The 24,172-nt window shown below is 47.2% G+C and overlaps 1 protein-coding gene across 1 annotated transcript in view; it reads right to left on the bottom strand.

The window, feature by feature from the left end:
• PDE8B (phosphodiesterase 8B) overlaps positions 1–24,172 on the bottom strand; it is a 163,576-nt gene that overhangs the window by 14,994 nt on the left and 124,410 nt on the right. Inside the window, exons 12-17 of the mRNA XM_030566063.1 lie at positions 9,205–9,282; positions 7,336–7,412; positions 6,479–6,643; positions 5,401–5,446; positions 4,806–4,941; positions 1,144–1,342 (exon numbers count right to left, since the gene is read on the bottom strand). Of these exons, the coding sequence (XP_030421923.1) occupies positions 1,144–1,342; positions 4,806–4,941; positions 5,401–5,446; positions 6,479–6,643; positions 7,336–7,412; positions 9,205–9,282 (701 nt within the window). The remainder of the gene's footprint in view (positions 1–1,143; positions 1,343–4,805; positions 4,942–5,400; positions 5,447–6,478; positions 6,644–7,335; positions 7,413–9,204; positions 9,283–24,172) is intronic.

The following is a 24,172-nucleotide window of genomic DNA, read 5'->3' as shown; positions in this document are numbered from 1 at the left end:
AGTAAAACTACCATTATTCATCACCTAGTAAGTAATCACAATAAAATCTTTAGAACATCACTAGGTAAATATCGGAGTTAAAATGTAAGCTCTTCAGAACAGAGGCCTTCTCTCCATGCGTGAGTTTCCCATTCACTGAGTGCTAAGAGTACCTTCTCCCCATCTCAAACCCATTTCTTCCAGGCAGCTTTTCTATTGTGTCTTCATCCCAGTGATCTCTCTGCACCTTCTTCTGTTGGAGCTGTTGTGCCATGTAGCATGTCTGACTGCCATGGTAAGCACCTTGCAGCACGATTTCTATTTTGTGTTTTGCAAAGCACCAGGTACATACCAAAATACTCATGTTCTACAATTTCCATCAAAAGAATTAAATATCATATTTCTGCCATTGACTGAAGTAAACTGAGATGTAGCAATCCCATTTAAAAATTTAATTTCTGAATCTGTCTTTCAGTTGATTTTGACCATATAACTACAATATATTTTGGGGTAAGGAAACCAGATACTATCTTTCTCCTTTTGCTAAAAAAATGTCTGAAGAGGCCATTTTTCAAAGGGTAAACAGAGATGGTTTCATAATTGCTTCAGCTACATTTCTGTGAATAAAGAAATGTTTCTAGAAGCAACGGATTGGCAAGGTCATTCTATCTAGAAGCCTTATAGCATTCAATTTCCTAAAATAACCCTGGAGAAAAAATAATGCCATTACCACTCCTGATAAGTATTCTCTCTGTATGAACCTAGGTTTATCACATATATCTTCACGTATATTTCTTGACACTCTCCCACCCCAAGCAAAATTTTCAAGAGATTACAGCTGTTGCTAATGAAGGGTGTGATCCTGCAATGCCTATTTGTTTAGGTTAATTTCCGTATTCACATTAATAGTCCTATGGATTTCAGAGAAATTACTTGTGTCAGCAAAGACTGCAGGTTCAAAGGCTAGAGCAGACATGGGAAGCTAAGAGCATTATGTACTGGTTGCAAAGATGCCCAGCTCTACTGTGCGACTGTCAAGTAGAAGTATGTTATTTGTAACACGAGGCTGTCATGGGCACATCTGTTAATGAACAAATAATCTGATTAGTCCTGAAGTACGTTTATTCAAGGGTCAAAGTAAAGAATTCACAATGGAAGTTGTACCTTAACTCTCTCCTTTCCAAGAAAGAATGCAGTAGCATGCAAAACGTCTGCTGCATGTGTGGAGTTGTGGTATGAGTTGGTGGAGTGGTAGTTGGCTTCAATCACCTGGAACCAGGCTCGTAGTGTTGCTTCTGAACAATTTAAAAATTCACAGACCCCAAACCGGGCAAAAACTTTTAAACCCAAATAAACTAATGGCCTGGAAAACAAGTAAGGAGACAATTATCATGGAAATGTAGCAAAGTAGAAAAAACATACACACAGATGCAAACAAATTAACAATTTCTATTGTGCATCATGTCTCCTGTTCGGTACCTTCCCATTTTTAAAAAAACAAGTGTAAATAGACACCATTTAGTTTATCACATGATGATGATTCTTTAAGGCTCTGGTCAACCAGCAGTTAGTTTACTACCCGTTCTGTCACTCTTTCAGACTTAAATTGAATCTGCTACGAAAAGCATCACAGAGCAAACAATGTTGCCAACTTCTTATGATTTTATTAGGAGTCTCATGGTGTTTTTCTTAAAACCCCAGCCACTGGTGTCCTCTGATTATGTGACAGTCTCAGCTTTCATTTAAAAAAAGAAGTGTAATCCTTATGGTCTTTGAGAAAAAACTTGAAAACATGACCCAAGTGTATCCTAACAGCTCAAAACCAAGTGGCAAATGAAAAGAACCCTCCTATTGTTTTTTTTTTAAATCTCATTATTTTTGGGGATCTGACTCATGGTTTTTAAATGCCTCGAGGTTAGCAATACTGTTTATCAACACTGCTCTGAATAGCTTGGAGCCTAAAGCCATCCCTTCCCCATAGAGATGATGGGCCACACTGATGAGATATCGAATGCATAGATTGTGCCTGCTTTGGGAGGACAGGACCACTTTTGGGGAGCGGAGCATGGGAGCCCCATACACTGCTCAGCTTCTGAATTACTGTATTGATGAAGGACCAACTATAAGGCTCTTTAATCTAGTGGATAAAGGCATAGCAGGAACCAATAATGAGATGTTAAAGCCTGGCAAACACAAATTAGAAATAAGGCACACACTGTTAACAGTGAGTGATTAAGCACTGGAACAAACTACCAAGGGAAGCGGTGGATTCTTCATCTCTTGATGTCTTCAAATCAAGACTGTATGCCTATTGTAATAATTGGGGCCTGACCTACCTACTCAAAGCATAAGCCTAACTGTGAGAATGTGGATAAAATGTTATAGAATATCATAATAGTTTATAACAAACGTTGATGGGGAAAGGAATGAAAAGGAGACACTCTAAATTAATCCAAACAAAGACGCCTACTGATCTAACTCAACTACTGTGCTGAATTAAGTCTCGTGAACAAGAGAAATGTGGGACCAGAAACCAATGGACTAAACTTGGTGTTGGAAATCAGGCCGAACTGATGGGCAAGGGCTATTTCACCCATCACTTCCTTTTGGGGTCCTAAAAATAAAAGTAGCTGGCTATCTGAGAGGTAGAAGTACAGGAAGGAAAGAGCTCGACCATCATAGCTGGCACCCTCACTATCTCCTGAGATCCACTGTGTCATCCTGATCTTGAGAAATGACCTTATCAGCCAGAAAAAAGGAGCCAAGAATATGCTGTTCAGGATCTAACTACCCAGTGGCTAGATCCTGAACACTATTTGGGGTGTGAGACTTTGATTCCTGCCCCCTCCCCCACTGTGTCTTTTTCCTTCCACACCTTTTTTCTTCTCTTTCCTATCCCTCTGCTTTTGCCTTCTGCTTAACAAGGGAGTCTGACTTAACTGGCTAAGACGGTATATTTTGCAGCATTTCTGTAAGCTTGTGACCAGAGAGGCAGCTAAAAGCAATGTTCTAAACAGCCCAACACCACTACCTGTTTGCCAGGTCATCCAGTGGCTAATAAGACCATGTGCTCTGACTGCGTTTCTCCAGCAGCAATGCTGCAAGTGACAGTCAGCACCAGAGATAGAAGCTACATTTTCTTTCTGTGCTGTTCTTTTCCCTCCTGTGTGTATTTGTCTTGTTTTATCTTCTAGGAAACAGGATCAGACTTCAACAGCAACAGCAGCTCATCTCCACTAACTTTCTCCTCTTCTCCCAAAAAAGGACAGTTTTTTTCCCTCTTTAACACCACCTAAGACACTTTCAGATGGGGGATGTGTTTCCTTCTAAAAACTCTGTACAGCTCAGGGAATGGGAATCAGGGATGTGTTAAAATGAAAGACCTGCGTAATAATTTACATTTGAAATGCTTTAACACAGTTTTTTCCTTCTTTTTCTGTAATGAAAGATTAAAAAGCTGTTTAATGGTGTGTTTTCACATGGGACTAAGCAGGCCAAGGCTCTGACCTTGAAACCCTGAGCTATGTTTAACTGTTTATTGTTGTACAGTGTCAGGGTCATGTTAACACTTTTGACTCTCTGGGCCCATTTATTCCATCAAAGTTAATACAACATACCTTTCTGGAAGGCGTCCTTTAGTGAAGCACAAATTATTCGGCTCAATAGAGGGCTAGCTGGGTAAAAGTGTATGCTCTGTATTATACAGACTAAATCAGGGGTAGGCAACCTATGGCATAGGTGCCGAAGGCAGAACACGAGCTGATTTTCAGTGGCACTTCCACTGCCCAGATCCTGGCTACTGGTCCGGAGGGCTCTGCATTTTAATTTAATTTTAAATGAAGCTTCTTAAACATTTTGAAACCTTATTAACTTTACATACAACAACAGTTTAGTTATATATTATAGACTTATAGAAGGAGACCTTTTAAAAACGTTAAAATGTATTACCGGCACGCGAAACCTTAAATTAGCGTGAATAAATGAAGACTCGGCACAGCACTTCTGAAAGGTTGCTAACCCCTGGACTAGATGATCCAATAGTCCCCTCTGGCCTTAAAATCTATTAATCTATTGGGCCCAGTACCATTTGCTCCCCTCCACCTATTTTTTTAAACCTCCAACACAGACCTGTCCCAGAGCCTGCTCTAATGGGAGTTTGCTGTTTCCTGCAGCACCATGAACAGCCTTCAGATACAAAATATACCTCAAAATCCTCTGTGGAAGAGTTGGTAAAAAAGGATTCAGTGAGGCACTTTAGAAGGTAAAGGCAGCAGAGTATTCCAAACAGAACGTCTATGTGGAGAGGGAATTGGAGCAGGTAGGGGACAAGATCAATTGATGAGGAAAGAATCCTGTAGGCCTGTGGGCGTTGAGATGAAGAAGAGACTGACAGGGTTAGGTGTCTGTACCCTTAGCATGGACACGGACTCTTTCTGGCCAGCTAGACTAACAGATGTTTTGGAGCATGAGCTTTCGTGGGTGAATACCCACTTCGTCAGATGCATCTGACGAAGTGGGTATTCACTCACGAAAGCTCATGCTCCAAAACGTCTTTTAGTCTATAAGGTGCCACAGGACTCTTTGCTGCTTTTACAGATCCAGACTAACACGGCTACCCCTCTGATACTTTCTGGCCAGCTGTACTTGATTTCTGAAAACAGCATATTGACCTGTTTGCAAAGGAGTACAGTGACAACACACACAACAAGGGAGAGTCTCTCTGAAAGATCGATGCCAAAATACATAGTGAAATACACAGGGTTCCTTTGTGCCATAGATCACTTGACAGCTTCATTTATGGGTAAGGATGTGACAGCTTTCTGTACCTTTTATTTGTAACAGCCTCCAGTTCAAAAATATTAAAGTCCCAGCTTTCTTCATTATCAAGTAACTGTGCGATACAAGGTGGTACATCATTGACGGCAATTGGCACTGAAAGGTGACTATGGCTTTGGTTCATGTCTGTCAAAAGAGAATTTGGGAATGAAATTAATTATGGATTTTTACAACTTTTATTTTATTTGCAGGATCCTTATTAGAAATTAATTCCTTCTAAAGGCACCAAGTTTAGAAATAACTTCAGGTACTGCAGTTTTTACATAAGTTTAGACATAAATCAAGAAGAGCAAACAAATCAAAGGATAACTTTTTATGGTTAATTAATAATTAATTATTAAATAATTAATATTTTTCTTTTTATTCTTTTCCAGTCTGGTTTCTACATTTCTCAGATACATGACGTTGATTACTTGAACCTGCTTCAGTTCCAGACTAGAGACATTCTAACACTTGCTTTCAGATTACTGGGAAAACCACTTCAAAGACAAATAATCAAATTGCAAACTAGTTTGGAATTCTAAATCAATGTTTGCAGCCAATGAAACACAACATAGGCAAAAAAAGTTTAACGTGGAAACTTACTCTTAGAAAATATATACTCATTTCCTGACAGTCTTCTCAAGCCATCCTGAAATAAAGATTCTATAAGTTGCAGGAAACCATTCTCAAGTATAAAGAACGCTTTACACCGTTTCACCATAGGAACTAGCCCTGGGTACCCAAAATATTGGTCATGTTTTGGTGAGTGCTTCAAGCAGCATATAGAGGTAGAAGTAATTACCAAAGGACTTAGAAGCTCCAACTCCACTTTCTTGGAGTTGAAAAGTTTGATAAACGTGGTAACTGCTACTGCAAGATTTCCTTTTTAATGACACAGGTCTAAAAGCAGGGGCACTCAAACTATTGAATACCACTGGCAGGAGGTCTCTAGAAAGGGTATTATTTGATCAACAATGCAATGGCCTCCTCTCATCCCCTTTCACTGATGGTTGCATGATTTTTTTTAATTGAATTCACAGATTTCACTTGTTTTGCATATCAGTTATGCTATTTCCACAAGCGACCCATTCTGGGGCTCCAGGCCAGCATTTGTAGGAAGAGGGTTTGAGATATTCCACTATGAAAATCCAGTGCAGGTTTGGTGCATATGGCAGTCTGGGCATGATAAAAGGATTAAAACAAGGGCTCTTTAGCAGGTCAGTTTTACAACTCTTGTGTAGTCACTAACTGAGTCAGGTGTATAATAATTCTTCAGTTTAATTGCAGTGCAGTGATTGGGTAACTCTTTCTTAAAAATTTCAGGAACTTGGGATACTACTGATTAGGTGATCAATATATGTAGTTTCCAATGGAACTAAAGAGTTAGTCACATAAGAGTAGCAGTGTTTCCAAGCCAACTGACTGTTACTATTGCTGTTTTTCAATCTTCATGCTTACTGGTGCCTCTCGGGTCAACTTCACTGGTGTGGCCTAAATGCACGGCAAGTAGGGAAAGCTGAATCGTAATCCCTGTTCCCCCTGAAGGTAAAGGCACTATAGCTGATGAATCCTCAGTCAATCAGATGGAAGCAGGGATTCCCTTGCCCCAGTGGTGGAAGAAAGATACCCATGATGTCAGATCAGTTAGTTGATGTGTGTTTACATTTCTTTTCCTACTCACAGTCATCAGACCTCCAACAAGATCGCTTGTATGAGGATCTTCATCTTTGGTACCTAGCTGAGGGGAGTAAAGTTCTGTTGTCCTTAAGATTTCCAAAACTCTGTCCAAAGCCTCTGCTACCGTGACGGGGCTGTTCTCCTGGGCAGTATTGATAATGTTAATAACCTGAGGGGGTGGGAGGGAAGAGTGAAACCAGATTGTTCCTTTCATGTTATTACACAATCTTAATCCCCACAACATTCACAGTGATAGCATTCAGTATACTTTGTTATTTCACACTTTGTGGAGGTCCTATGGTCACCCCAAATACTAAGTATATTATATAAACAACCAGAGTCTAGATTTTCTGAATTTGAATGCCCCCTCCTTACATTCCATGGTTTTGCTGCTTTAAACAGCAGATAGGTGAAGAGAAACCTATTCAGGAACTAAGTGGACCAGGAGCCTGAGTGAAGAGAGGCGTGAATGCCTAGCCTAGGCATCCTTATTAGAAGTTGTGTGTCTGGGCCCAAGGTAATGCCACCAGACTACTGAGACTCAATAAACTATGGGACTATACAGGTCTCCAGATAGAGAATCCAGGCCAGAACTCAAACATCGTGATTGTGGAGGCAAACCTATGATTTTCTAAATGCTCTCAATATAAAAGGAAGAGAAAACGGGCCACACAGATATTCTATCTCATCGCTATGATTTAGAAGGAGACCCCTAAAGAGGATATTTGTAACAAAGTAAATAAAATTGAGACACACAATTTCTACAGTCTCTTTGTTATAAACACACCTACATTTTTCTGCAAAGATAGTACCAAACCCTGAGTTTGTGGCATACAGTAGCAGTCAGTGATATTTTTTTACCTTTGTGATGGGTGCTTCTATTGTCATTGAGTGGATTCTTGCCATCGATGAATACCGACGATTCTGTAAGCTTGGCGCTGAATTTGCATAAAATATACAGACTGAGATTCTGATACTGCACGTAACACAGAACACATTTAAATGAGCGAGCCCTATGAGTCACTGGCACATAGAGACTGTCATTGGGATCGACCTAACAAAATATGCCCTTTGCTAGCCCAGGAATTCGTAGTTGCTTAATGCCCTGCACACGAGGGTCCAGCAGGAAGCTATCAGCAGTCACTAGCACCACCACTGCAGCTGATTCAGTTGAGTACTGTATATATTTGTTCATAAGCTGAATTTTTTAGTAAAAAAGGGAAGCATCAAAGAAGGGGGTCGGCTTATGAATGGGTATAGAGAGGGAGAGGTGGGACACAGCCACTCCCCCCAACAGAGGGAGCAAGGAGAGGCAGCACAGCCAGCAGAGCCAGAAGGGAAGAGGCAGGGCCAGAGTCTCTCCACTTCTGACCATGCTGCTCTCCCCCCAGCCTCCGAAGCAGCTGCAGCTCCGGGGCTGGCAGGCTGCAGCCATGCCGCCTGGCCCAGCCCGCCGGAGCAGGCTGCGGTCGTGCTGCCCAGCCTGCCGGAGCAGCTCCAGCCAGGCCAGAGACATCCTCCCCTGGCCCTCCCCAAATAAGGTGGGAAGGGATGGGATGGGGAGAGTGTGGGGGTCCCAGGCTAGGGGTGGGGTCATGTGGGGGGTGATCACAGGGGTTAATTCCCTAGCCCCTAGCTTTTCCCCCCCAAAAATATATTCCCTACCAGTTGCCATCCTGGCCCATCAGGGTAAGCCGCTGGCATGCCAGGACACTTTGGTTTACCTCTGTGCCTGCGGATGCTTGAGGTAAAAACAAACCATCTCGGCCCACCAGTGGCTTATCCTGATGGCCCAGGAGCCAAAGTTTGCTGATCCCTGAATTATAGGGGTGGTTTATGAACGGGTCATAAACGTTTTCCATTTTTACTTATCCATCTTGGGGAGGTCAGCTTATAAATGAACTGGCTTATGATTGGGTATATACGGTATATTGGTGCCTACTATTAGGGGCTTGTCTACATGGGAATACTCAGGAAAATTAATCTGTTAACTGAAGCTGTAGTTTTAATGGATTAGTTTAAACCACATTAAATCCCTGTGTGGACACTCTCCTTCAGAATTAAAATAGCCTTAACTCAGTTTAGCTTTTCTTTCAACTCTCACTTTGTTTGTTTCACACCCTGAACCCTCAGACTCTGCCTGACCACAGCCAGGCTTTTAGATCTCTGCAAACTATGATTACTTGAGAGTGTGTGCAAATGAGCAGAAATGGTGAAAGAAGCCTCTAGCATCACCATCCTCGCATCCCATCACAGTGGCCATCCACAAATGGGATAAGGAGCGAGTCTTAGCCAGTAGCAGTACAGGCCCCTGTGGGCTGAAGACCCCCACCCAGGCCCCCGCATTGGCCAGTGAAGCTGAACAAGCATAGGAGCACAAACTGCATCTTTTCAAAGGGGGCACTCCATCATGCATTCTTCCAGAACCCTCCTACCCCTGCTGCAGCACAGCCATGCCTCACCTTCATGCAGGCTGTACATGACCATGCATCATACTGCAAAGTTAATGTCTACTGCTGTTTTGGGAAGTACCTCAAAATTCAACATAAATGGATAACAAAAATGTCGGAAAAAATGTCAAAGGTCACTTGTGTGTCTCTCCATCAGTAGCTCAGGAGAAGGCTATTGCTGTTCAGTGCATCTGTCCTGTTTAACTCTGTATTTTGATTGCTCAGGTCACTTGCTTTCTGTACTTCTAACTGTATTCTTTTTGGATTTCTATTTTCTTACCATCGCTGCTTCGAGATGTTATTGATTTGACATCAATTGATTCTTTCCTCCTGTTCTTGCATCTGAAGGAGTGGGATTCTAGAAATATAAAATGAAAACTTTAAAATGACAACAATAATAAATACACTGCTCTTCTACTGCCCCTTCCATCTTAAAATCCCAAAGCTCATTATCTTCACAGCCCCCTGTGAGGTAGGGAGATATTGCTAGCTCCATTATACAGATAAATGGAGGCAGAGACAGATTAAGGCCAGATTTCTAAAGATGCAGAGAGGTGCCCAGTGGGATTTTCAAAATTGCCCTGAGGGTAGGCTTTTTTAAATAATTGAAATCAATGGGAGTTCAATTTAAATACTTTTAAAATCTTGCCCAGGGCAACTAATAGCCATTGCAATCAATTGGAGTTAGGTTCTTATGCAGTTTTGAAAATCCCACTAGGTGTCGATCTGCTTCTTTAGGAGCCTAAGTACCTTTGAAATCTGACCCTTAGTAACTTGCCCAAGATCACCCAGGAAGTTGCTGCATCCGAAAGACAAGCTTCTTAGCCCTGGTCTACACTACAAGTTTAGGTCAAATTTAGCAGCATTAGATCGATTTAACCCTGCACCCCTCCACACGACAAAGCCATTATTTTTTACTTAAAGGGCTGTTAAAATCACTTTCTGTACTCCTCCCCCAACAAAGGGGTAGTGTGAATGCAATTTGACAGTATTGGCCTCCGGGAGCTATCGCAGAGTGCTCCATTGTGACTGCTGTGGACAGTGCTCTCAACTCAGATGCACTGTCCAGGTAGACAGGAAAAGGCCCGTGAACTTTTCAATCTCATTTCCTGTTTGGCCAGCGTGGCGATCTACAGGTGATTGCAGATCTCATCAGCAGAGGTGACCATGATAGAGTTCCAGAATCGCAAAAGAGCCCCAGATCCCGTACCTCCCAATTGGTGGGAGGTACGGGATCTGATCGCTGTATGGAGAGACGAATCCGTGCTATCAGAACTCCGTTCCAAAAGATGAAGTGCCCAAACATTTGAAAAAATCTCAAAGGGCATGAAGGACAGACACTATAAGAGGGACCCGCAGCACTGCCGCGTGAAACTTAAGGAGCTGAGGTAAGCCTACCAAAAAAACAGAGGGGCAAACAGGCACTCCGGGTCAGAGCCCCAGACATGCTGCTTCTCCGATGAGCTGCATGCCATTCTAGGTGGTGCAGCCAGAACTCTGTCAATGGAGTAGCACGCAACAGGATGCGGGTTTTGGGGACAAGGAAGATGATGATGATGAGGTTGATGATAGCTCACAGCAAGGAAGTGGAGAAACCATTTTCCCTGACAGCCAGGAACTGTTTCTCACCCTGGACCTGGAGTCAGTACCCCCTGAACCCACCCAAGGTCACCTCCAGAACCCATCAGGTGAAGAAAGGACCTCTGGTGAGTGTACCTTTGTAAATATTATACATGGTTTGAAAGCAAGCATGTTTAATGATTAATTTGTCTTGGCATTCACGGCCAGTACAGCTACTAGAAAAGTCTGCTAGTGTGTCTGGGGATGGAGTGGAAATCCTCCAGGGACATCTCCATAAAGCTCTCCTGGATGTACTCCCAAAGCCTTTGCAAAAGGTTTCTGGGGAGGGCAGCCTTATTCTGTCCTCCACAGTAGAACACTTTATCACGCCAGGCCAGTAGCACGTACTCTGGAATCTTTGCATAGCAAAGCATGGCAGCGTATGGTCCCAGTGTTTGCTGGCATTCAAACAACATCTGTTCTTTATCTCTCTGTGTTATCCTCAGGAGAGTGATATAATTCCTGGTCACCTGGTTGAAATAGGGCGATTTTATTAAGGGAACATTCAGAGGTGCCTGTTCCTGCTGGGCTGTTTGCCTGTGGCTGAACAGAAATGTTCCCCGCTGTTAGCCATGCGGTGGGGGGAGGGGTGATCATCCCAAAGAATTGGATGTGTGGGGGAGCGGGGGGGTTAGATGGGTTTGTGCTGCATGTTAACCCGAAAACCACAGCCCTCTTCCTTTTAAATGGCCAACCCAATGACTGCTTGGTATGGAAAATGAGGCCACTGCTGTTTGAAACCATTCCCACATGTTATAAACGTTAAAGAGGTCAAAAGACTGTGTCTTACCATGGCTGCGTGCAAGCCAAATCTGTTGCCTGGCCCTGCGTGAAAGATCTCTCACACCAAACTGGCATACCCTCAATAAGAGGCAAAATGCGACCTCGTGCCGAACGCACATGTACAATGTAATGTTAACAGCAAGGGTTACCATGAAAGAATCTACCCATTGTTCTCTAAAATGTGTCTTTAACTACCACTCACTTTTTTTCCCCTCCACCAGCTTCAAGTGTTTCAATGCTCAGACTATCTTCTCCTTCCCAGAGGCTAGTGAAGATTAGAAGGCGAAAAAAACTGCACTCACAATGAAATGTTCTGAGCTCATGCAGTCCTCCCACACTGACAGAGCCCAGAATGCGTGGACGCAGACAATGTCAGAGTCCAGGAAAGCACAATATGAATGCGAGGACAGGTGGCAGGCTGAAGATAATAAGTGGTGGGCTGAGGATGATAGGTGGCGTCAACTTGGTGACAGAAGGCAAGAGGCAATGCTGAGGCTACTGGAGGAACAAACTGATAGGCTCCAACCTATGACTGAGGTTCAGGAAAGGCAGCCTGAGCACAGACCACCACTACAGCCCCTGTGTAACCAACCGCCCTCCTCCCCAAGTTCCATAGTCTCCTCACCCAGACGCCCAAGAAGGCAGTGGGGGGGCCTCCAGGCACCTAACCACTCCACCCCAGAGGACTGCCCAAGCAACCGAAAGCTGGCATTCAATAAGTTTTAAAGCGCAATGTGGCCTTGTCCTTCCCTCCTCCCCCAACCCACCTGGTGCTTCCCTCCTCCCCCATCCCTCCCGGGCTACCTTGGCAGTTATCCCCCATTTGTGTGATGAATTAATAAAGAATGCATGAATGTGAAGCAACAATGACTTTATTGCCTCTGCAGGCGGTGATCAAAGGGGGGAGGGGAGGGTGGTTAGCTTACAGGGAAGTAGAGTGAACCAAGGGGGTGAGGGGGCGTTCATCTAGGAGAAACAAAACAGAACTTTCACACCGTAGCCTGGCCAGGCATGAAACTGGTTTTCAAAACTTCTCTGATGCACACCGTGCCCTCCTGTACTCTTCTAACCGCCCTGGTATCTGTCTGCATGTAATCAGTGGCCAGGCAATTTGCCTCAACCTCCCACTCCACCATAAACATCTCCCCCTTACTCTCACAGATATTGTGAAGCACACAGCAAGCGGTAATTACAGTGGGAATATTGGTTTCGCTGAGGTCTATCTGAGTCAGTAAACTGCGCCAGCGTGCTTTTAAACGTCCAAATGCACATTCTACCACCATTCTGCACTTGCTCAGCCTATAGTTGAATAGCTCCTGACTACTATCCAGGCTGCCTGTGTACGGCTTCATGAGCCATGGCATTAAGGGTTAGGCTGGGTCCCCAAAGATAACTATAGGCATTTCAACATCCTCAACGGTTATTTTCTGGTCTGGGAAGAAAGTCCCTTGCTGCAGCTTTTGAAACAGACCAGAGTTCCTGAAGATGCGAGCGTCATGTACCTTTCCCAGCCATCCCATGTTGATGTTGGTGAAATGTCCCTTGTGATCCACCAGTGCTTGCAGCACCATTGAAAAGTACCCCTTGCGCTTTATGTACTCGCTGGCTTCGTGCTCTGGTGCCAAGATAGGGATATGGGTTCCGTCTATCGCCCCTTCACAGTTAGGGAATCCCAGTGCAGCAAAGCCATCCCCTATGACCTGCACATTTCCCAGATTCACTACCCTTGATATCAGCAGCTCTTGATTGCATTGGCTACTTGGATCACAGCAGCCCCCACAGTAGATTTGCCCACTCCAAATTGATTCCTGACTGACCGGTAGCTGTCTGGCATTGCAAGCTTCCACAGGGCTATTGTCACTCGCTTGTAAACTGTGAGGGCTGCTCTCATCTTGGTATTCTTTTGCTTTCCCCTGCCCTGAAGCACATCACAAAGTTCCATGAAAGTGCCCTTATGCATGCAAAAGTTTCGCAGCTACTGGGAATCGTCCTAGACATGCAACACTATTTGGTCCCACCAGTCTGTGCTTGTTTCTCGGGCCCAGAATCGGCGTTCCACGGCATGAACCTGCCCCATTAACACCATGATGTCCACATTGCTGGGGCCTGTACTTTGAGAGAAGTCTGTGTCCATGTCCTCATCACTGTGCTGCTGTTGCCTCCTCGCCTGGTTTTGCTTCTGCAGGTTCTGGTTCTGCATACGCTGCAGGATAATGCGTGTGGGGTTTACAGTGCTCATAATTTCAGCGGTGATCTAAGCAGGCTCCATGCTTACCATGCTATGGCATCTGCACTGAAAAAAGGCGCAAAACGATTGTCTGCTGTTGCTCTGACAGAGGGAGGGGCGACTGGTGACATGGTTTTCAGGGTTGTCACACAGAATGGCCCCCTCAAGGACTGAACTCAAAATCCTGGGTTTAGCAGGCCAGTGCTCAAACTACTGAGCTATCCCTCCCCACCCTATTCATGGAGGGAGTGGGGAGCAAATGAATACAAAACAAATCTGGTCTCTTTATTGTTTTGATCCACTCCATCTCTCTTATACATCTTAGGTTGGCAGCAGAGGGTGCAGTATAACTGCTGGCCATCGTCGTCTCTGGCTGCTTGCCAGAAGACGGTGCAGTATGACCGCTGGCCATCGTCATCTCCCATTTATATCCAGGCACTCAGCTCACCGAGGTCAGCTAAAAGAGCACTCAAGAGATGATGACGATGGCTACCAGTCATAATGCACCATTTGCTGCCAAAAGGCAACGAACTGCTGCTGTGTAGCACTGCAGTACCGCATCTGCCAGCAGCACTCAGGAGGCGTACAGTGACAGTGAGCTGAGTGGGCTCCATGCTTGCTGTGGTATGTCATCTGCACAGGTAACTCAGGAAAAAAGGTGAGAAACTATTTATTGATGTTGCTTTCACGGGGGGAGGAGGAAGAGGGGGCTGACAACATTTACCCAGAACCACCTGCGACAATGTTTTTGCCCCATCAGGCATTGGGAGCTCAACCCAGAATTCCCATAGGTGATGGAGACTGGGGGAACCGTGGGATAGCTACCCCACAGTGCAATGCTCCAAAAGTCAACGCTAGCCTCGGTACTGTGGATGCACTCCGCTGACTTAATAGTCTTAATGATCTTAAGTGAGGACACACACAATTGACTATATGAAATCGATTTCTAAAAATATCGACTTCTATAAATTGATCTAATTTCGTAGTGTAGACATACTGTTGGTCTCCTAACTCCCAGTCCTGTTCTTTAACCAGAAGACTGTCCTGCCTCTCCACATGGAACTGAGCTGGACATTTTTTTATTGCATTGAGTATTTATATTAAAAAAAAAAGTTAGTGATTGTTTTTAATCAAGTCAATTGCTGCCAAGCAATTGGCTACAAACCAAACTACCATTCCTGACATTGATGAGAGAAAATTCCCATCTATCAGACGAAGAAATAGTCAGATAAAAACAGATGCACTGTACATGCCTCATGATATTCTCAAAAGGATAATATGGTAAAATTCTAGATATTTTTTTTCCAGATACATGATCACAGTTTACCTTACATTGTAAAATAGTTTCCATTTATCTATCTATACATATATCTAAAATGCCCATCATTGTAGTATCGGAAGAGCCAGTCAGTCACAGATCACAGAGAACTAAAGGATAATCATAAAGGATAATAATAATTTAAAGGATTAAGACGATCATTAAATTGATATTTAACAACTTCATGTGATGCTCGAGGTATGCATCTAACGTGAACAGACAACAGTATAAAGATATGAATATTATAATGTACACAGTACTGTTGGTTGGAAGCTTAATGGTATATGATTTTACTAAAATATCTTAGAATTTAAAGACGTAAACTATAGATATAGTAAATATTGTAAAGGGACTAAAATTGATCAAAAGTTTGTCATAAGACTGATCTTTAGATGCAGTGATTCAGTGGCACTAAAAAGTTAGGTCAACCCAACTATGTCCCTCAGAGGTGTGAAAAATCTATATCCCTAAGTGACACAGTTAAAATGACTTCACCCCGATGTAGACAGCACTAGGTTGTTGAAAGTATTCTTTCATTGACCTAGCTACTGCATCTCGGGAGGTGGATTATCTATGCCAACAGGAGAACCTCTCCCGTGGTGTAGGCAGTATCTTCACTGTGTCAGATCTGCTACTGTAGCATATCAAGTGTAGACAAGCCCTGAGAGTAGCTTTTTCCCATTAGAGGTCCCAGGTTACTTTAAAATCCTCAAATTTCCTGTACAAGAAGGTGACAAGGGTTTTATCTTATTCCACACAGTGATGAGAGTTTGAAAGCCACTTTCCTGAATTTACTGAGTTGCATTAAGGTATCAATTCTTGCTACTGGTTGTGATTACTGCTACTGACTGAGTTTTTACACCTACAAATTATGCATGCAGCTATACCATCATCCCTTCTCCCCACCTGTTTGTTCACCCACCTGCTCAGTCTTGTCTTTAGGTCCCAATCCTGCATGCACTTATGCAAGTGCTTATGTTTAAACATCTGAGTAATACTATTGACTTCAGCAGGACTACACAGATGCTTCAGCTCAAGCATTATACAACAACCCTATGCAGGACTGGGGCCTTAGATTGTAAAGTCAACTGAGGCAGGGACCACCATTTACTATATGTTTGTACAACGCCTAGTACAATAGGGTCCTGGCCTGGCTGAGGCCTTCAGGTTCTAACAGAATATAATAAATAATCAAATAATGGTCAAATTCATCACTGGTGTTCGCAGGAGCAACTAGCAAACTCAGTGGAGTTGAGACTGCTTAGCTAGTGATGTATTTGGCCCTATGTTGTATTCTGACCAAATGCATATAACCCAACAACCATCATGGGGAGGCGGAGGGGAGGGGGGATTCTGAGAATGGCTACACCCCCCCCCCCACTTTTTTAAACAACAAAGAGCGAAACCAGGCACTCTATGCTTACTCCCACTGAACTGAAGTCTTTGCTAATAGTTTAATACCATATTTAAAACGTTTGCTAAATACTGAGATAGAATATCATTGAGGTACAGTTATGCGGCAAAAGTGTGATTTGTTGGCACATAACCATAAACAACCCAAAGCAAGAAATAAGAGGCAACTTAAAATAAAGCCACTGCAAGGAAGTGGGTGAGTTTGAAGCACTAGTCTTGCTTTCTAGAAGAATGAAGTAGGTGCTCACGTGAAGAGAGCAAGATGACCCTTGTCCAGGTCACAAGAACCTCAGCAGAGATTGATGTGTGGTGAAATCCTGGGATGGAATACGTAATGATGTTAAGGTCAAGATTGAGATGCAATGACAATTTTGGTGGAGGAAGACTGCCTAGCATTGGCCTTTAGCGAACCATCAATGTCTTGTTTGCATGAGCAGATACAGTACATAAAGAGGATTTTATACAAAAGGCAACAACTTTAATAGAAAACTTCTATTGAACACTGAGATGAAGATTTATTTATGACTTGGTGATTAGAAGGTCTCCTACTTTAGATACATTTTCAATGAATCATGACAACTTCAAGATTTTCTATTTTCATTGCACTCCATAATCACCAACATGACTTCATTCAGTGTGTCTTCCTGTTCTCACTGAACTCTGAGAGGGTGGAATCAAAATGTATTACAGAAGCTGTAAAATATACTAGTAAACAGTAACATCGTGAGCATTTCAGCATTCTGCTATTTGAATCACAGGCATTCCCATCTTCCCTCGTTCCCAGATTCTATAGCCAGTAAAGGAAAGGTGGAAAAGAAGGATGCCATTTATTATAGGAACATTGTGTTAGGAGCAAATAGCATAACACAACATGAATCATTTTTTATGGCAGTGATTGTAACAGGAAAAGACGGTTACTCACCTTTGTAACTGTTGTTCTTCGAGATGTGTTGCTCATATCCATTCCAGTTAGGTGTACGCGCCGCGCGTGCACATTCGTTGGAAAACTTTTACCCTAGCAACTCAGTGGGCCGGCAGGTCGCCCCCTAGAGTGGCGCCACCATGGCGCTTGATATATACTCCTGCCGGCCCACCCGCTCCTCAGTTCCTTCTTGCCGGCTACTCCGACAGTGGGGAAGGAGGGCGGGTGTGGAATGGATATGAGCAACACATCTCGAAGAACAACAGTTACAAAGGTGAGTAACCGTCTTTTCTTCTTCGAGTGATTGCTCATATCCATTCCAGTTAGGTGAATCCCAAGCCTTACAAAGGCGGTGGGGTCGGAGTGAAATGTGGCAGAATAAAACTGCTGAGCCAGAGGCTACAGCCTCTCTTGACTGCTGAACCAGGGCATACTGCGAAGCAAAGGTATGGACTGAGGACCAATGGAGCTTCGCGACAGATCTCGTGGTTAGAAACACGAGCCAGCAAAGCGGCAGATGAAGCCTGAGCCCTGGTAGAATGCACGGTGATGTGGCTTGGGGAAAATGAGCCAAATCATAACAAGTGGGGACGTCCGCCATCACCCCAGATGAGATCCTCTGAGAGGAAAACAAGCAAGCCCTCCCTTTGGCCCGCTACCGGGACAGAGCTGGGGCACCTTAGGAAATGGTTCTGTCAGCACAATATAATGCGAGCACTCCACAGATGTCCAAGGAGTGCAACGGTTGTGCCCATTGCGTTGAGCTGTGGGCAACATGAAAGGCCAAAACCACCTTAGGGAGGAAAGCCGGGTGCGGTCATAACTGCACCTTGTCTTTGTGAAACCTAGTGTACGGCGGAACCGCCGTAAGAGCTCTGACCTCAGAGACCCGTCTGGCCAAGACTAGGTTGAGGTCCCAGGTCGGGGCTGGGCAGCGCACCCGAGGGTGCAAGCGCTCCAAGCCCTTGAGGGACCCCGAACCCATAGAGCGTGAGAACACTGAACGTCTATCTTAGCCTGCTGGAAGGTAGAGATGGCTGCTGAGTGTATCCTCAGCGCTGATACCGCCAGGTCCTGCCGCTGAAGGCCAGAGGCAGGCCACATAGAGGGGATTGAGACCTCAGCAGGAGCAAGATCGAATGAATTGCAGCTGTAAAGGAAACGCTTCCACCTGGCCCGGTACATTGACCAGGTGGAAGGCTGCCTGTCACCCCGACTCAGGTACGCAGCAGCCACCGTGAGGCGAAGAGGCTGCAGGTCCGAGTGACGAAGCCTGTCGTTGCCCTGAGTGATGAGGTCTGGGCTGACAGGCCGAGCAACGTGGTATGTCAGTGCTGCCTGGACCATTCTGGAGTGATCATGATGATGCGCACTCTGCCCCTGCGGAGATTGAGCAGGACCTAATGAACCAGTGGGAACAGTGGGAAGGCATAATGCAGTTGGCCTTTCCACGGCATCAGGAATGCGTCCAAGATCGATTCCGAGGAGAGACCTTGGAAGGAGCAGAACACCTGGCATTTCCTGCTCTCGCGGTGAGCGAACAGGTCTGTGTGAGGAAACATCTCCACTTCCGGAAAGCGGGACGCCTCACATGGGGCAGAGTGATCACTCGTAAGACAGGAAAGACCTGCTGAGTCAAAGAGTTAAGACGTTCCGAACGCCTGGGAGAAAGGACGTCGCCAGCTCCATCGAGTGGGCCATGCAAAAGACCCGGGAATGGATGGCCTCCTGACAAAAAAGGGGGGAGGACTATGTCCCCCCTGAATACTTATGAAGCACCTGGCCGTTGTGTTGGCTGTAAACACCGAGATACAATGGCCTCGCAGCTGCCGCTGGAACCCCTGGCATGCCAGGCGGACTACTCTCATTTTTGGGGCATTGATGAGGAATGCCAGCTTCCTAGAAGACCAAAGGCCTTAAGCTCGGAGGTGACCATGAGCACTCGAGCAGAGAGATGAGGCGTCCGCCGTCAGGGGCAGTGAGGGCTGGGGCGGATGAAACCGCATCCCTGTCCACACCAAGGAGGGAGTTAGCCACCACTCTAGGGAGCCTAAGGCGTTCGAGAGAACGGCGACTACCATGACCATTGGCTCCCTGTCCAAGCGGTACGCCGAGGTGGCCGGACTTGGAGAGGACGGAGGCGGAGCTTGGCGTGTTTGGTTACAAACTTGCGGGCAACCATGGACCCAGGAGACTGAGACAAGAACGAGCTGAGGTCGTTGGGAAAGCCTTCAGACCTCAGATGATTGTTGCCATCGCCTAAAATCGCAGTTGTGATAAGCAGGCTCCGGCTAGGTAGGAGACCAGGATAGCCCCTAGGAAGCCCAACCTCTGCGTGGGAACCAGAGTGGATTGCTCTATAGTAAACAGCAGGCCTTGACCTGTGAATAAGACCGTGACGATGCCCACGCGCTGAGTGGTTTGTGTCTCAGAGTCTCCTCGGATAAGCGAATCGTCCAGATACGGAAAAACGCATATCCGACATCAGCGACGGTAGGCGGCGACTATGGCCGTAAACCGGGAGTATTGACCGTTGGCTATAAGGCGGAGGCATCTCCCGTGCGGAGGGAAGATGGCATTGCGAAAGTACGCGTCCTTCATATCCAGGGCGGCATAGTAGCCCCCAGGAGGCAAGGATGGAATAATGGTTCCCAGGGATACCATGCAGAACTTCAACCTTATCCTAAACCGGTTGAGTCCGTGCAGGACCAGGAAGGTCTGAGACCTGTGTTCGAGTGGGGGACTAGGGCATAACAGGAGTAAAACCCCTTACCCCTTTCGTCCGCTGAAGGGGGACAGGGCTGGAGCAAATTAAAGGTGGTACCTATGCTCCATCGTGCGCAGGACCCAGCGATCTGAAAGTAACTGGGGCCATGCCAGGAGAAAGCGGGATCGGGATCCCGTCCTGCGACTGGTACACCGCCCTCAGGCGAACCTTGGAAGGTCCGTCTTTGGTCCCAGTGGTAATTGCGAGGGACCTTGACTTTGGCTCTTTAGGGGTCCTGACGTTCGTCTGCGACCACCTTGGCCTTGCCTTTTGCCAGAGTTCTGCCTCTGGCTAGGCACAGAGTATGGCGGCTGGGGCCAGAAAGGCCTGCGTTTGGTCGCTGGCGTATACATGCTGAGACGCATTAGGACCCTATTGTCCATCAGACTTCGCAGTCTGGGGCTATCTCTGCCGCAAAGATGCCTTTACCAACAAAGGGTAAATCCTGAATGGCATACTGCAGCTCCGGCCGGAGGTTTAAAACCTGAAGCCATGAAATGCACCTCATGGCGACACCCAAGGCCAGAGTGCTGGCCGCAGAGTCTGCTGCGTCCAACGAGGCCTGGAGGGACGCTCTGGGAACCTTCTTTCCCCCGTCCTCCAAGACGGCAGCGAACTCCAGGTGGGAGTTTTGAGGGAGAAACTCCTTCACCCAGGTGCTATAATTATCGCAGCTAAGCAAGGCTTGTTGCTTCGCTACCCAGAGCTGCAGGGTCCCTGCAGAGTACACCTGGCGGCCAAGCAGGTTTATTCGCCAAGCCTCTTTCTGCTTCGGGGCTGGCGCCCGCTGGCCATCATATCAGGATCGTGGTTCTGAGCATAAAATCTGCGCATATGGGATGACACGGATGCGTGTCCGGACGGCCATGGAGGTACTAAAGGAAGGCACAGGCAGAGTCTCTGACTCATTCGGACCTTGTCCAACTCGGCACCGGGGACCGGCATCGGGAGGCGTATCGGTACCTGGAACGAGATCCAGACCCGCAACCAGAACGGTGTCGGGAGGTCGACCGAGATTTCGCGGCTCGGAGAAAGGCTACAGGAGTCAAGGTACCTGCCCCGGTGCCAGGAGTCGGAACGGTGCCGATAGCGGGTCGGCGAACGGGATACCGACCGGTGCAGCGAGTGCGACCAGTACCGAGGAAACAGCACCGGGACTGCCAGTGGTGTCCGGCGTGCTGACAGGACTTGGAGTGTCTGCGGGACCGTGATCATGAACGGTGCCACTCTGCTGTGCTGACAGAGGACAGTCACCTGAAGAGACTGTATCACCCGCACCGGCGGTGCCGGGGTTAGGCAGCATTGACTCTGTCATGGCACTGAGAGCCCTCGCCGTTGGTAACGTCTCCGGCGTGAAGGGAACAGCAGGCTCAACCACAGTGCATACTGGGGAGCTGTCAGGCACCGGATTCGACGGCCCTCGTGGGACCGGGATCCACGGTACCGAGGTCATCAGAGCTTCGGTAGGTGTCGGTGCCGGGCGATCCGAGTTAGATAAGCTGTCTGGCTGTGGTGCCGTCAGCACGGAAGCAGCGGGAGTAATACGCTCAACCACGGCGCGTGCCGGGGAGCCGTCGGGCACCGGATTCGATAGCCCTTGTGGGACTGGAATCGACGGTGCCGACGTTGTCGGTGCCTCAGAGGCGTCGGTGCCGGGCAATCCGACTTAGACTAGCCCTCTGGCTGCGGTGCCGTTGGCACGGAAGCAGCCGGAGCAGTAGCTCAACCACGGCGCGTGCCGGGGAGCCGTCAGGCACCGGATTCTACGGCCCTTGCGGGACCGGGATCGACGGTGCCGACGTCATCGGTGCCGCAGCAGGTGTCGGTGCCGGGCGATCCGACTTAGACGAGCTCTCTGGCTGCGGTGCTGTTGGCACGGAAGCAGCAGGAGCAGTAGCTCAACCACGGTGCGTGCCGGGGAGCCGTCAGGCACCGGATTCTACGGCCCTTGTGGGACCGGAATCGACGGTGCCGACGTCATCGGTGCCGCAGCAGGTGTCGGTGCCGGGCGATCCGACTTATACGAGCCCTCTGGCTGCGGTGCCGCTGGCACGGAAGCAGCAGGAGCAGTAGCTCAACCACGGCGCGTGCCGGGGAGCCGTCAGGCACCGGATTCTACGGCCCTTGTGGGACCGGGATCGACAGTGCCGACGTCATCGGTGCCGCAGCAGGTGTCGGTGCCGGGCGATCCGACTTATACGAGCCCTCTGGCTGCGGTGCCGCTGGCACGGAAGCGGCAGGAGCAGTAGCTCAACCACGGCGCGTGCCGGGGAGCCGTCAGGCACCGGATTCTACGGCCCTTGTGGGACCGGGATCGACGGTGTCGACGTCATCGGTGCCGTAGCAGGTGTCGGCGCCGGGCGATCCGACTTAGACGAGCTCTCTGGCTGCGGTGCCGCTGGCACGGAAGCAGCAGGAGCAGTAGCTCAACCACGGCGCGTGCCGGGGAGCCGTCAGGCACCGGATTCTACGGCCCTCGTGGGACCGGGATCGACGGTGCCGACGTCGTCGGTGCCGGGCGAACCATCTTAGAAGAGCTCTCTAGCTGTGGTGCAGTTGGCACAGAAGCAGCAGGAGCAGTAAGCTCTACCACGGCGCGAGCCGGGGAGCTGCCAGGCACCGGATTCAGTGGCCCTGGGGGACTGGAATCGACGGTGCCGATGTCATCGGTGCCTCTGCAGGTGTCGGTGCCGGGTAATGCAACTTAGGCGAGCTCTCTGGCTGCGATGCAGGTGGCACGGAAGCAGCGGGAGCAGGGGGCTCAACCACGGCGCGTGCCGGGGAGCCGCCAGGCACCAGCAGGAATCGTAGGCTTTCTCGACCTCGGAAGAAGGGAGCGGTGCCGAGTCGACATCGGTGCCGGCGACGGCCGGTGCCGAAAGGCCTTGGTAGTACCGGCGGGGTCCGGTGCCGAGGAGGCGCTTCTGCCCGCCGCTTGAACATCGCTCGGCGCCCAAGGTGGAGGGGTAAGTGAAAGTCCCGCGCCTTTGATCTCGGCTTAAAAGCCTTGCAAATGGGGCACTTAGCTGTCATGATTCCCTGAGGCACTTCAAACAGGAGTCATGTAGGTCTCCCTTCGGCCGCGGCTTCTGGCAGGCCGGGCCCATTTTAAAATCCGGTGAGCCATGCATGGGCTCCGGCACTGGGCTCATGGAAGGGATTACTTCCTGAACCCCGCTAACTAAACTAATCATGTTAGCAAAGAAACACATATAACTATACAAATATATATATAAAAAGGTTATAACTGCATAACTATATACGAGAAATACGAGTACCTAGGGAAGTGGAGGTCAGCTAAGCCGCGCTCCACTGTTCCAACGACCGACACGGGCGGTAAGAAGGAACTGAGGAGCGGGTGGGCCGGCAGGAGTATATATCAAGCGCCATGGTGGCGCCACTCTAGGGGGCGACCTGCCGGCCCACTGAGTTGCTAGGGTAAAAGTTTTCCGACGAATGTGCACGCGCGGCGCGTACACCTAACTGGAATGGATATGAGCAATCACTCGAAGAAGAACAGGAAATTGCACACAGTTTTACTACTATTATTACTATCTTACACCATAAATATCTCAGTGTTTTACAAATATTAATAGACATCCTTAAAAGGTAGGTAAGGGATCACTTCAACCACTACTGGAAAACAGTGACCATCTAAATGAAATAGAGGAGCTATTTAACAGTGCACAGCAGCACACCACCATGATTTGGGGCAGGAAAGGTTTAGCTACTACACCCAAAAACTCTGATGATGTGGGAAGTATAAGAACCTAAGAGAGTCAAACAGAAAAAGGAAGAAAGCTGTATCTGTTTAAAACAGCAAATCATTTAGATCAATAAAAGATGTTTACAACCCTAAAAACTGATCTTGTGCCCCTTCTTCCTCAGATAAAGTACTTTTATTACCTAACAGTGCATGTTTTCTGAAAAAGTGAATGTCTCAGCTTCCCCTGAATACTAGGATACATTGAATAACTTCTGGGACAAACTTTTGGCTGAGAACTTGAACATGATAACTTTCTGCAAGGAGACTATATGTACAGAATCAGAATCTTAGGACTGGAAGAGACCTCAAGAGGTCTTCTAGTCCAGTCCCCATCACTCAAGGCAGAACTAACTATTATCTAGAACATCCCTATCTTACCTGCTCTTGAAAATCTCCAACAATAGAGATTCCACAACCTCCCGAGGCAATTTA

This window comes from Gopherus evgoodei, chromosome 6, assembly GCF_007399415.2.
Source record: "Gopherus evgoodei ecotype Sinaloan lineage chromosome 6, rGopEvg1_v1.p, whole genome shotgun sequence".
Lineage (NCBI taxonomy): Eukaryota > Metazoa > Chordata > Testudines > Testudinidae > Gopherus > Gopherus evgoodei.
The sequence above is the reverse complement of the archived record's forward strand: the minus strand, read 5'-3'. Positions and strand labels throughout refer to the sequence as shown.